The sequence below is a fragment of the Zingiber officinale genome, chromosome 11B, assembly GCF_018446385.1.
Source record: "Zingiber officinale cultivar Zhangliang chromosome 11B, Zo_v1.1, whole genome shotgun sequence".
Classification (NCBI taxonomy): domain Eukaryota; kingdom Viridiplantae; phylum Streptophyta; class Magnoliopsida; order Zingiberales; family Zingiberaceae; genus Zingiber; species Zingiber officinale.
Window position 1 is genome coordinate 61,126,876 of NC_056007.1, and position 14,900 is coordinate 61,141,775.

The 14,900-nt window shown below is 38.0% G+C and overlaps 2 protein-coding genes across 8 annotated transcripts; both read right to left on the reverse strand.

The window, feature by feature from the left end:
• Nucleotides 1-587: 587 nt before the first annotated feature.
• Nucleotides 588-1,261, reverse strand: LOC122034548. The gene is made up of 2 exons (XM_042593844.1): nt 1,066-1,261; nt 588-976 (listed from the first exon to the last, which is right to left on the reverse strand). Exons 1-2 carry the CDS (start codon nt 1,145-1,147, stop codon nt 783-785), a joined length of 276 nt encoding a protein of 91 aa, XP_042449778.1. The 5' UTR covers nt 1,148-1,261; the 3' UTR covers nt 588-782.
• A 1,818-nt stretch (nt 1,262-3,079) lies between these two features.
• On the reverse strand, nt 3,080-14,532 carry LOC122033811 (polyadenylation and cleavage factor homolog 4-like). 7 transcript variants are annotated; one of them, XR_006126632.1, is made up of 8 exons: nt 14,049-14,532; nt 13,640-13,741; nt 13,115-13,369; nt 7,979-8,728; nt 5,767-6,687; nt 5,142-5,675; nt 3,536-3,683; nt 3,080-3,339 (listed from the first exon to the last, which is right to left on the reverse strand). XR_006126632.1 is itself a non-coding variant. In XM_042592972.1 (7 exons), exons 1-6 carry the CDS (start codon nt 14,358-14,360, stop codon nt 5,145-5,147), a joined length of 2,871 nt encoding a protein of 956 aa, XP_042448906.1. In that variant the 5' UTR covers nt 14,361-14,532; the 3' UTR covers nt 3,080-3,683; nt 5,142-5,144. The 7 variants fall into 7 exon arrangements, 3 of the variants coding, with proteins under 3 accessions (XP_042448906.1, XP_042448907.1, XP_042448908.1); XR_006126630.1 differs by having other exon boundaries at nt 3,080-3,431; XR_006126631.1 differs by having other exon boundaries at nt 3,531-3,683.
• Nucleotides 14,533-14,900: the final 368 nt, after the last annotated feature.

The window sequence follows — 14,900 nt, forward strand, 5'->3', positions numbered from 1 at the left end:
ACTGATTTAATATTCATTGTTATTGACTTAATAATGCTGGTCGTTGAGTCACCTCTACCAACGTCAGTCACGAGTTTATAGTTAATTGACTTAATGTTTATAGTTTATTTACAATTATCTTGTTAGATTGAAGGAATTTTATTTTGAAATAAAAATACTAAGATGGAAGGAATTGAAAATGAATATTAGCTCCTTTTATAGGACCAAAAGGCAATAGAAAAAAAAAATGAATTATTAATGGAGATAAATCAATCAATGTTCTTTTCGCAAGCATGGCCATGAATTAAACCCAAAAAAAAAATTATAATCTTTTTTTATCACTCAAATAAATTTAAAATATTAATTTTAAATTCATCCTAAAATCTAATTGACTATGGCTTACTAGCCAAGTAAGCCTCCTAAGTGACCATTTTTTACTAGTTGCTAACCCTTCAAGCGAAATGCTGCATTATCCACATAAAGGTGTGCCAGCATGATCACCTCACATGGATGGAATATACCAATAGTCTTAGGCATCTCATTGGTATCTAATAATAATAATAATAATAATAATAATAATAATAATAAACACAATGAGTCAATTATCCTTAAATTCTAAATCAAAGGTTTTGGATATTTAATATCAGGCATACATAAGGAGTCTTTAAGGCCGAGAACAGACATAGAAACTTACTTACTTTAAAGGCCAAGTTATCATAGATAACATTAGCCATCTTCTTAACTCACTGTATTTACAAAATCAAAAAGGAAAAAGGAAAAAGGAAAAGTTAGGGATGGGAGTTCTAGAACCTGCGGCAGAGGACGAAGAGAAGAGCCCACGCATGCTCCCCGTCGTTCCGTCGATTCCTCCTCGGCGGATCCGCCGTCGCCGTGGCGCGGTACGGCCCGGCCCGTCCAGATTCCGTCAGTAGTTCCCACATCACGTGCACGTCCTCGTATTCGCACGTGCGCACCTCCCGCCTCAGTCTCATCAGCCCTGAGACAAACCAAACAGGGGAAGCGGCAGAGAGGTAAGAGTTAGCACCCCCGGTGGCGTCGCGGCTGCCGATCGCGCGAAGAACTCACCGGATTTGCGGAACCCAAGGCGGTAGGCGACGCCGTCACATACCCGCCTCGCTGGAGACGCCATTCGAGCCAGCCACGCCATCTCTCCGCCGGCCGTCGCCGCAAGATCGCCGAGAGAAAAACGAAGTGAAAAAAAAAACAAACAAATAGAGGGCAGAGAAATGAGGGGAGCCTCCCTCTTCCTCTTCGAATGGGGTCTAAAAAGGGTGTCCCGACGCTTCCCCGATTCACCGGCTGATCCCCTTCCTCGACCGACACGTGACGGTCCCCACGCGCGGAGATATTTTACGCTGCCGCTCCCAGCGATCGACACGTTTGAGGTAATCGTTGATTGTACGACCAATGTGGATCTGACAGGGACCGGGTCCCGCCTTCAGTTAGCGCGACCACACGCTGTGTGGGTCCCGGTGACCGTTCGAACTGAGACTCGAGAGGATGGGGTTTGGTCGGGCGGTTCGAGCCGTTGGGAGGGAAGGTAAGATGGGTTATTCATTCTTGATTTAAAATCACATTTGAGGATCTATTTAATTTTAGATTTTTAATTACTTTTAATAATTTTTATAAATTTTAAATGATTAGGTGTATTATTTTTATAAATTTTATAGAAATTTAATGATATCCAAGTTTAATTTTTATAGAGTTTAAAAAGTCATACGTATTAAAATTTACTTTTTAAAATTATATAAAAATCTAAACTTTCATAAATTTTAATGGATTATTTTAGAATTATCTGAGTACAAACTTTAAACTCTTAGTAAACTTTAAAAAAAATTTAAAAAAATTATCTATTCATCATTGAGATTTTTATGTACTTTTAACTTAACACATCTCTCTCTTTTCGAAGCATCTCTTTTTCTTTTCTCTATGATTCTACCTCTTCTTTGCTCCTAGATCGACCTCCTATGTCGTTGAATCCGAACTTCATCTGCTAATCAAGCGTTCTTTTTCCATTTCCTCGACTCTTCTTCGATCTATCGTGAACATCTATTAGGATTACATTATTTGAGTATTGTTTTGGTTCGTCCGGAAAAAATAGTGGTGCTTTGTATTTTTTTAATTTCTTATTTGATTATTGTGTGATAGCCGATTTTTATGTGCGTATTTTGAAAAATAAATATAAAAAAATATAATATTAACATAAATATAACATGGTTCAGAACCCTTAATCTTACTCCATGACTTTATAATGCGTCTAATATGTCACTCTTAAATACTTTTCATTTAATCATCTTTACAAAAGGTAACAGAGAAAATCCTACAAACAAGATATATAAAAGTTTGATTCAATCGTTATAATTTCACAGGAGGGATTTCGGATTTCACTCTAGCAAATCTTCATCTCTCGCTAAATAAAAAAGAGTTCGAAAGATTAAGAAAGAAGTAAACTACCATGGCTTAATAATTAAGGTCTTCTAATCTTTCTCAAACTCTGAAGTATTGCTGGGCACTTGTATCACTTGAGCACAAATGTTTTTGAATTTTTCCAATGAGTTCTTGGTGTCAAAAAGCTCTCAAGAGCTATATATATATAAGTGTTTTATAGTTACCTTTCGTTTACTAGAAAAAGCCTTCAGCCAAATGTACACTAAATGCAACCGTTAGATAATAAAGGCTAAAACGTCAATCAATTATTCAAAATACACACACAAACAAGTTAGTAACAGCAACTCATGATTCCGAACATCAAAATACAATGTTTCCAAAAAAACAAAAACAAAAAAGTGAATGCAAAATTACAAACCGCGTACAACGTTTCAGTCTTACATATCAAGTGTGCAGTACCTTACATTATTCAATTACGTATCCGTGCGGGCTATGCCCTTGCTAATTACAATAAATGGTTCGATAAAACAAAGAACGGTCATTCGCTCAAAACACACGTCATGTTCCACGGCCTTAATATATCATAGTCGATCTTTCTGATAAATGCAAAACATTATGATCTCTGCCCATTGCAAATGAAAAAAGAGTCGGTACTAGTGGTGATCAATGTTACAACTTGTGATTGCACATATGACGAACTTCAAATGAATAAATTTAGCAGCAGTGCCACATTGAATTCATAAGATCGGAGTACACTAGAATAAAAAATAAACGATGGAATTATAATATGGTACAAGCGCAGTTTCGTCGCTGCATCAATCATGCATCATGCTAATACATCATAAACACCTTTGAATATCAACATCGCTCGAAACAAAGGCTTGCAAAGCTACTGGCTGGCTCTCCAAAATTGTTTTTCCTCTCTCTGAACAAAAAAATTGCATAACCTCGCTGCAAAGGTGGATAGTAGAAAAGGAAACTGAGATAGCATCCAGCGATGCAGATAATCAACTTGGAAATAAACATGTCACTCATTGCGCTGCCTACCAATAGAGATCAACATCCATAAATACTAATTCTAAAAGCTCAGAAAGATGAAGAGGATGCATCTTAGACATGGCTAGAAGTTACACGAGTTTAACTTTACATGTACAGCATGGTAGGCAGGCTTGATCATTGGGAGGAAAAAGAATGAAGTTTTCAGTGCCATGTCAACCTGGTTCTCTGACTGATTTTGCAGAGAACGAAATATTATCCTGCTGCAATCTTGTGAGCTGGTAACAGAGGTTGTTTTCCTGCTTAATGCAAAAAATGATATCACGTCAGTTGGATGTGTTGATCCATAACATAATTAAACATTAAATCATTGGCTACATCCAATCTGAAAAGGGAAAAAACTGATCTCCGTCATCTCCTATCCAATCAATTAATAAATAACCAAGAGGCTAATCTGTAAATGCCCCTCTCAAGGAAAGATATTCAAGCAATTCAAAATGGGCACAAAACATCTCATTTATCAGAAACAACATCCCATTCTTAGCCACTAGAAAAATAGTTGCCTCTAAAAAGAAAAATAGAATAATAAAAAGAAAAATAAAAGATAATATCCGTACAATATATTCAAATAGTTGAATCTAAATCAAATTTCACCATAGTATAAGAAAAACAATAGTTTAAAACTGGGCTGATGCAGAATTCGATGATCTGTTAGACCAGTACATTCTGTCTACTGTACCACTCCAATCATTTGTCCTCGTTAGGCCATGTTTGTTCACCTATTTAGAGACGGTTACATGGATCTTATTAAACTCAGCAATAGTCAGATCCCTCAAAACCCTTTTTAACTACCAGTCTAACCATATAAAAATAATCTAAAATAATTGTTTTTTATAACATAAAATACCACTTGTCATGGCATTTTAAAATAAGAAGGATATCAACAGCATGCTAGGTGGTAAGTAGGGCCAGGCAAATACCAATGTCAAAAATAAAGGTGCTAGGCAAACACCAATGTCATAATGGTGGTGGCAAGGTGAGGTCAGGTCATGTGTCGCAAAAATAGGAATTCGTGCACCCAAGCACTTGGTCTATTAGGTGTCGTCAAGTCATGTGTAACAAAAATATAAATGTCTATAGACCTATTCCATTACAACGGTGAGGATGTGATCAAACACCTAAAAAAAGCAACAGAGATTATCACATTAAAGGTTTAAAGAAGTGTAAAAAAACAACATTTTTCACAGAACCAGTAGTAGTTTGCCATGTTCTTTGTACAGGGAAAATTAACAAATGCACATAGGCAAGGTGATTCTTAGTTCCTTGCTTTCTTGCCTCATGGTTTTGCTAAGGATGGAGTTGAAGCATAATTCTATTTCCTCCTGGTGGTTTAAGAGGTGTCTGGTTTGCTTTACAACACTTGACTTCTGTATAATTGTCCATATAAAAATCTATATACAAGTGAAATTGATTCCACTCTTCGGTCTAGCACAAGGAGTGTTGTTAAGCAATTATTAAAACAGCTACACGTACCTTTGCCCAACATCTTTTGATTTTGCAGAGTACGGGGAAGAAAAATGGGACAAGTGATTATTGAAACTTAGTGTGTTTTTGGAACCTACAGCGTATTCTTAATAGATATCAAGAAGCATGTGTAGTCTGGAATCTCAAAAAAAAAAGCAGCTAAAATACAAATTCATTGCTCATAATCATTAGAGAACTAATGCAATGTCAAAACAAACTAAAAAAGTACTTACCCTTTATGATTGTCCAGATTCATTGGACTCAGATCTGCACTTAGCATGGACAATAGGACCCAGTTGAGACCTATCTAATCCTTCAGTATATCCATCTGGGGTATTCAAATACATAGCCCCTTTATACATCCATTCCTCTGTCTCATCACTGTAGAAATCCTCAAAAGGCTCCCCACATAATGCACAAACATTCTGATCTTCATCTGCAGGAACTGCCATCTCTTTGTCTTCCTTCTGCTCTGCAACTGACTCGGTGGGAAGAAACCCAGGAACAACATCATTTCCCAGTATTTCTGCACCACTTAGCCATTCTTTTGCACTCACAAACCATTTGCGAGAGGGCTTTTGTTTACGGTTCCTTGATATCCGATTTTTAGTTACATGCCAATCCATGTGGCTACTATGGTCCTCTTGGCACTTGAAACGCAAGCCACAAGTTGTGCATTGTCTTGGAAGATCACCATACAAGGAATTGATTGCAGACTCATGCCTCACCTTCATAAGTTCCAGATTAAACTCAACCCCCAAAGAATCCTGCAAATTTACATTTAAAAAGATGAGAAATGTAATATTATTTTGAAACAAAAAAGCAGCTCATCCATAATAGATGACAAAGATGGTTAACCTGAGATTGAGAATTTGAATTCAATGATATTAACCCCTGTGCCATGAGACTGTTGATAAGGCCTGAAAATGAACTAGCAGGAGAGCTTGATATCAAGGAACTTATATTTTGAGATGTAGGTCCCATTTGAGATGAAGCAGGAGGTGGTCCAGCAGGCAGAGGTGGTAGGTCACCCCTTGCATCTAAAGATGCATCAGCTGTACTATATGCTTTAGAAGATGGAAAAGCAGAAGCCTCAGGAATCCCATGTCCTAGTGCTGGTAGCAACTTCAAGGGCTGGCCAGCTGAGTAAGAAGAAACATTGGCTTGCCCAGGTGGAAGAACATTTAGGTAGGTCCCCTGAGACTGTAGGGGGATAGGAATACCCTTTTCGTTACTTTGCTGACTTGGATAGGGCACGCCATGAGGTTGGTAACGCAAAGTAAGCAACCTAAATGGATCTGAGTCCTTAGCAGTGGCTAGGTCATATTGTTGTTGGGGCACAAATGAATGGGATCCTTGAATCAGTGTTGGCCTATTAGGTTCTGGAACATCAAGTGAATTTCTGGTTGAAGTTTGACTTTGCAAAATAGGAAGCAAAGAAAGTGATTGTGATATATGACCAGAAGGCAAGACTGCTGAAGCAGGTGAGTATGGCCGTTGAACATCTGATGATCTCAGGATTGGAAGTTCGATATCAGGCAAAGTGTCATTTGGAATAAGATGTCTCTGACCACTCACTGGTGCCATTCCCCTTGTTGCAAGAGGAAGGATTCCAGCAGCCTTGTTATATGATCTTGGGCTCAAGTTCTGCTGTGTGAGCGGTGGCAAAATGTAACTCAATTTCCCACCATCATGAATACGGTTAGAATCCTGATAATGAGGCAGCATGTCCTTCTGACTTACTGTACCATCCCAGGATTTCATTAATCCAGGTTGGGACTGCAACGGGCACAAACCCAAACAAGTTAATTAAGTTACAAAAAATTCATTATGAATAAATAACAGGTGAAAAAAAAAGACCAAAGTGCTGTCATTAATTGTAGTGATAACAATGACAAGAATTTTAAATAATTCATGTTTATCAGTTGAAATTAGTGTCTCAATCTGGCAAGCTAACATAGATTTCACTAATCCAGGTTGGGACTGCAACGGGCACAAACCCTAACAAATTAATTAAGTTACATAAAATTCATTATGAAGAAATAACAGGTGAAAAAAATAGAGCAAAGTGCTGTCATTAATTGTAGTGATACCAATGACAATAAATTTACATAATTCAAGTTTATCAGTTGAAATTAGTGTCTCAATCTGCACAAACTAACATAGGTTTTACTAATCCAGGTTGGGACTGCAACAGATGCAAACACAAAACAGTCATTAAATTCTTAAAATGCATTATCAATAAATAACTATAAAAAAAATGAATGAAGCATAGCATCAATTAGTAGCAATAATAATGACAATAAATTTAGATATTTCAAGATTTATCAGTTGGAATCAGTGTGTCAATCAGCACAAGTCATTTTGCAAATTTAAACAAACTATGCAAAGGAAACATGAGGTAGTTAACAACTACCCTAGCATCTTCTACCTTAATAGGCAGAATACTTGAAGGTTTAGAAATTTTCAACACATCAGATCTGAATCACAAGTTCACGACCCTAGCAAATAAACCACCAGGCTATACCAAAACAAGTGTATAACCTAATTAAGGTGAGTTATGGCTAATTCACAGTGCAAAGATTAGTTTCATGAGAAATCCGCTACTTAAATCAAACCACATAGCAGACTTTTCATCCATGCATAAACATTCTTGTGGAGCCAGATGCTAAGGATCCCTCTAATGCAATATTGCCACTGCACATATGCATATTTCTGCCAGAAAGATTAATTGGGATCTAAGAGATCCTAGTAGACAGTTTTCACAGCAGGAGGTTGTTCCAAGACACCATATTTGGATACTGATCAGTATCTCAGTAGGTCTAAGGACATAAGATTCAAAATGCTTCACCCTAAGTTAACAATGGTAGACCAGTTCTGCATAAAAGTGTCAGCTAGTTATTCTCCCACTTCTTATCCTGGGATGCAAAATAGCAAACAATTTCACAAATCAATTACTGAGGTTAGGAATTAATAAAAGAAACAATATCACATGATTTGGAATTTAATCTTTCCGATAATCAATTGTACCAATCAAAATAGAATAAAAAGGAAAGATCAAGAGCCATACTCCAATGGGGGCAATCCTATCTTCAACATTACAGGAGGGATCATCAGCCTGAGGCAGCTGGGCATGACCAGGCCAAGTACGCCTTGCAAAATCCGATGCTAAAGCTTTAGCAGGATTAGATCTTGAAAACCCTGTTCTCATGCTAAAGCTTCCAGGAGTAGGTTCAAACATTGGTAAGCTACTCCTCCGATCAGATAAAGTTGGACTCATGTCCTCCCAAACGTACTCCTCTTCATCTGTGTTCTTCCAATTTCTGGTGGCTGCTTCACTTGCTATGCCATTCACATCAAGACGCTGAACCTTTGAAGCCTTCTCAAGAACAGAAATTTTTCCTCTAGGATTTCCATATGCATCAATCAAGTCTCTAGGATTCTGTTTAACATAGCCATTATTTAACTTGTAAAGCCGAGGATCTTCATTCGGTAGCCTACTTCCATCCAGCCAACGACTAGCATCATTGACTCCTGGTGCATACCCACCAGAATGGGATGACGAAGCCCTACCACTGATCACCTTGGAGGTACCATTGTGGGATCTCAGATCAGGTGGTGATATGGACCTTTTCAGACCAACTCTTGGAGGAGATGGTGAAATAGTTGCTTTTTTCTTCAAAAGGGCAATTGTTTCCCCTTCTTTGTCAAGGTGCTGGAGTGGCATTTCAGGTTGATCAAAATCATATTCACTGGAACGTGCAATGGGTTTCTGTCCATAAACTTGTATACCAGTAGGAAGTCTTGTTTGTTGTACACCCTACCAAAAATTTAAGAATCGTGATATGTTCCTGTCTACAGTAAAGAGCTTTACAAAGACATGTTAAAATGCTTTAAAAGAGCATTAAAAAAACATGACAACTCCAAATCTTAAAGCTTTTTAGGACTACATTCAGATGACATAAGATAATTAGATGACACCACAATAGCTTTATGTTTACACACAAAAAAAAATTAAAATATGGAAATTCAATAAACTTTATGTTTACACACAAAAAAAAAATTAAAACATGGAAATTCATAGGCAACCACGCTCTATTATGTTTGAAGCTTACTCCAATAATCTACTGAACTTCCTAACATGAGCAGAAATTCATATGTAGCTTACCACATCCTAAGCCTCAGAATATCACTATTTGCTGTAATTATCATATTGCTTCTAAGTTTACTCAGACAGGTCAATCAGATGACTTAGTAATATATATCCAAAAGGAGAGAGAAAACATGTTACATAAAGATAATTGCTGAACTCTAATCTTCAATTTCACCAAAAGTTAATCCAGATTAAAACAGAAACAGAAAAAAAAAACTTCATCTTTAATAGGGTCTAGAACAAAGAAGGATAATGAAGGAGGTGAACCACACATGAAATTTTTGAGTTTCCACCAACCATCCATCAAGTCCTTCCAAGCATTCAACTTGAAGATCAGAGATCTGCATGCTGTTACTTGTGTTCACTGCATGTATCTATATTTTGGCAAGCTCTTTGGATACGCTTGGAGCCATGGCAGGTTTACAAGTTAACAAGCTCAAGTCACACATCTACATGGCAGGTGTTACTGATCAGATAAAGAGCAGTCTAATTAAGGAAACCGGATTTTAGGAGGGTGTGATGCCTTTTAGATATCTAGGGATTCCCTTAGCTTTAGCAAAGCTCAGAATCTCCGATTACAACCCACTGGCGGATTCCCTCATTAGAAGGATCAATGCCTGGCCAAAGAGGACATTGTCCTATGCAGGGAAGATCAAGCTCATCAGCTCAGTCCTACAGGGAGTAGAATGCTTCTGGCTCTCTGTCCTTCCATTGCCCTATGAAATTGTAGATCGCATTTACAGTATATGCAAGGCCTTCATGTGGACTACTAAACACTCACCTATCTCTTGGGCTGACGTGTGCAAGCCTAAGGAGGAAGGAGGGCAGAGGCTGCGGGATCTAAAGGCATGGAACAAAGCACTGCTAACTAAAGTTTTTATGGAGTATCGATGAAAAACAAGATGCTATGTGGATTAAGTGGATACACCATACATACTTGAGCCGTGTGGACATCTGGGCCTGGCAAGCCAAGCATACTCACTCCCCATTGATTAAGAAGCTACTACAGATACGGGATGAATTAGCTTCTTCAACTGGTTTCTCAGAGGCAGCTGCACATATGTTGGTTGGATGGTTGGGGCAGAGAAAAATGCTTATGATCACTTCAGGCACAGATACGGTGTGGAAGTCACACCTTCGACCATGTCATGTATTCACTGTTTGGCTCCTTGCTCACAGGAGGCTTCCCCCACGAGATCGCTTAAGGTATGTTGCTGACAAGGATTGTACATTTTGTGGTGCTTGGCTGGAGTCACAGGAGCATCTCTTCTTCCTGTGACCCCTGCTATGGAACCAAGTCAGGGCATGGCTTCACATGCAGCAGGAGATGACCGCCTGCCGGAGGATGTTCAGGACCTACAAACATCACTACCATGGTGATGGAATTTTGATGAAAGCCCGACACCTAGCTATGTCCTACATGTTCATCATGTTTGAGTAGCTAGGAACCGTAGCATACATGAGAGTGAGCAAATTGATGTGGAAAGGAGTTTTAGAGGGATACAAGCGCATGTATATTGTACCTTGGGTATCAACTCTGACCTAATGTTGTTTCAGGCATGAGCAGTGACCCAAAGTAGACCTTTATACATCACTTTTTTTTATGCATACTTACATTTACCTATCAAATCAAAAAATTATGACAAAAATTTATATTTAAGTGAAATAATAAAAAGAAAGTTTGCAAATAATATTAACACCCAAACAACTGAGATATAATCAAACTTGTTTATTTAGTGATAATAGAACTTCTAGATCAAGTGACCAAAAGGTGGTGATTTATCATCAAATAAATTTACACTTTTTGATAATCTCGAAGAGGTATATTTATGGTGAACAATAGGCAATACCCCTCAAATTTTAGACTATTTTGCCAAAATAGGCTTTATATTATTGCTTCCTTATCCCAATGTAATTGGAGGGAATTGAGTCATTGCTTCCAGATATTCAAACTCAATTCTCTCAGACGTTATTTATATGAAATTGCATCCACGTTTTAGGCAAGAAATCCACAAAGGATTGTTCTCCAGAATGAATTCCTTGCATTCTACACCTTCATAAAAGTGCCGAACTCACCTTTATATGACGAAAATATTGTGATCATTACTTCGCTAATTCCTAGTGGTTAAGAGATTGTAGCTTGAGTGATAGTAATCTATCAACAATAAGTGTTTTTTTAGATCTTGTCACACAAAGTTACTGAATAGGAAAAAAATTACAAGCAAAATAAACCAGTGTGATCAAAATTGTGTGATTCAAAAATCAACAAGAGTGAACAAAATCATTTGAATCACATTTAATTCAAATCAGGCACCAAACAATTCAAACCAATGGATCACTTGAAGTGGGGTAAAAGTTGGTTTAATTTGATATGAAGAAGACAGATTGACAATTCACAAAGACGTGTAGAAACCTGTACTTGAACTCATACACCTGAAAAATAACTTGACAGATTTCTAGGGTAAAAAAAAACCTTTTGTTGCTTTCTATTCAACATGGCATCTTCAAGAAACTTCAGCATCCAGAATACATCAGCCCTCATCCTCAACCTCAGGGACTTAAGCCAAAGAGATGAACACACCATCTGTTGAGCATAGGGCTGGTAATGTGACACCTGATAATAAGGTATCCAAGGGTACCCCACCATTCAAGTCAGGTTCAAGTACCCAATTATACTTAATAATTTGGTTTGATTCTGAATCAGTTTGCTTAAACTTGCAGGTACCAACAGAGTACCACATATTTTAGTCATTTAAGTAAAGAAACTATGATTTGAGTACCCTCTTCTCATCCCAAGAACATATTCAAACCAGTTAGGGTAGCAGATATTTGCTCATGTACAAGTACAGGTGGTACCTAAAAAAGCAGATATCTAACCCGCTATCATCGCCTACCTGTGCACATCTTTTAAGAGAGAAAGGGCGGCCCATGCACGAAGCTTCTGCCAATGCGAGATCGCGGGGAAGGGTCTATTATACGCAGCCTTACCTTTCTTTGCAAGAAGCTATTTTCAAGACTCAACCCATGACCTCTAGATCACACGACAACAACTTGACCGTTGCATAGCTCTTAAGAGAATTAAGAAAATTTAGTCTATGACATCCTAACCTTCCTTAGTTGAGCTCGTCCATCAAGGCATCATGTTGCAATGCATGAAACTACCAAGTGCACAGGTGAGTGCTTCTAAATTACTACTTTATCTTGGGCATGGTTTATTGAATTTTGATGATTGATGGTTATCAAAAATGTTGGAACCAAGATCCTATGTAGGAACGGTGGCGTGAATAGGATTAAATTGTAGAATTGCAAGATCCCGGCCAAATTCAAATCCTAGTTGGGAACTAGATCAATTAAACCAATTTAATTAGTAAGATCATAAGATCCTAAGATCTGGAGCACAATATTAACTATCATAACATATTAACATCACACATATACGTTTTTATGTTATTTTTTTCATATATTTCAAAAAAAAAAAACAGCCCGGTGCACGAAGCTCCCGTTATGCGGGGTCCCAAGGAAGGATCCATTGCGATTGTACGCAGCCTTACCTTGCTTTTTGCAAGAGGTTGGGATTTGAACCCGTGACCTTTTGATCATAAAGCAACAGCTTTCCCGTTGCACCACGGCTCCCCTTCTTTTTCATATATTTCAAAAGATAGTTAAAATTTCTGATAATGTTAGTCTAATAATGTCCTTAGTACTTTAAAGCCCTATAATATCTGTGACAGTTTGTTTTATTAATCATACTATGGTGCTAATTCTAATAGATTTTCAGTAGAGTAGAAGTATTTTTCTTATTTATATTTATGGATGAACCTTACTATTCGCAATTCAATATGATTCACAATCACAATATCACCAAAACAATTTACAGTATGAACCTCAATTAGACAACACTGAGGTGTAACTAGAAAAGGGCATTCACATGATGAGCTTAAGACATAACAAAAAGAGTAAAAGCACTCGTCTAAGTACTTAATATAAAAATCAGTTGAGCCAGCAACTACAAATAAGGACATGGATAGAAATATAACTAGGTAATAATCTTACAGCAGATTGTTGTCGTCGTGCTTCCAAGTACTTTGGATTTACATGAATACCATGAGAGGGACGAGGTGACAGGGATTTTGACGGCTTGTTGCTTATTATTGTTGATGTTCTTCGACTGTCGGATGGAGACAACTGGAGCTCATCCTCTATTTTCTGAAGTACAGAAGATGGGAAGACTTGTGACCAGGTCCCAAACAGGTGCCGCATAGAAGGATGCTGACTAGGATCAACTTGCTTGTATGCAACACAAAACACCTTCAAAAAATATAAATACACTTTAAATTAAAATGGCATTCCTGTTGCTGATCATTATTTGATATAAGTAAGCAATTGATAGTTTACAAGAAAATACATATCAAAAGAGTCTTCTGCACAGAATCAGTAGACACAGACACATTAACGTTTTCTCTTACACGTCAAAAATGATTTATTGTCCAACAATGATTTTCATTACAATTTATCACAAAATTAGATAAAAGTAGTACTGATCAAGGAGCAAGAATGTGAATTCACTATGATGCTCACCTTAGGAAGCCGTGTAGCAAAAATTTTCACGTAATCACGACCTATATTCTTCACAATACTATCAATAAGGTACAAGGAAGGTAATTTTTGCTCCGCTGGTACCTGCATGTAATGCCCAAGTATAAATCCCTTTGACTATTTAGCGTCTAAATGGTTATTATGGAACACAGTTGTAGACTTATGCGAAACAGATAAACCAGGTGTGATGGCAAGGACATGTCCAGGATATCAAACAAAGTTCACTGATTTTTTTTTTTTAATAGTCAGGACAAGGTTACACTTCCCTTTCTACTATTGCCAAAAATATTGAGAAAGAATTATGTAAAAAAGAACTATAAAAAATTTCACAATTAGTTAGACTACAGTAGGACTTCTAAACTCAAAATACACAGTAGTGCAGAAACCACACCACAAGAACTCTAGCGCAAATGACGTCGGCGATCTCCTTGGCAAACTGAATTTTGTGCCCGGCAATCACCGTCAGTTCCGTGATGATGGGCTTCGAGTTGAAGGTGAGTTCTGACAGGACATCCTCGTAGCATCGCACCGCATCATCTGCGGAGGGATGCGAGGGCGAGTCCTCTTCAGTGACCTCCACCAGGTCTTCCTGCCTCTCCCGGAGCATGGCATGGAAGCGCTCCATGATCTGGGGCGCCGACGCAGAAGGCCGAGGAGGGCGGTCCCCCACGGCTCTAAGATCGCGGAACCTCTCGTCCTCCATGACGAACGTCGGAGGCCCTCCCGCTGCCGTTTCTCTCCGCCCCTAGGCGGAATTTCTAAGGCTAGGGCTTGGATCGAGAAACGCCGTGGGAAAAAGGAAAAAGCAAAGGGGAAACAAGAAACGGACGGATTAATCCTCCGGCGCAATCCTCCGGTTAGGGTTTGTATCGGATTAAACCATTCGAGGGAAACGTACCTGATAAGTTAAATTGTGCTTTTTTCGAATTCTTTCGTAGACGCAACGAACTTACCCAGTCACTTACCACGAACCAGCTTCACCATAGGGATGAGCAGCAAAGCGATTAACTGAAGAGGAGGGAGATTGAGTCGAATCCGATTTTTTTTTTTTTGTTTGTTTGTTTTTTATTCACTCCGGGTGTTAAAAATGAATTCGATGCATCAATCCAATCAGAATCGATACTAAAAATATCATATTAGAATTTTAAAAAAAATTAATTGAGATTAAGTTTAAATTGAGAGTTTAGGGGTTATGTTTACGATTGATTTAAATTTAAGATTTTTTTAAGATTATATTAAATTT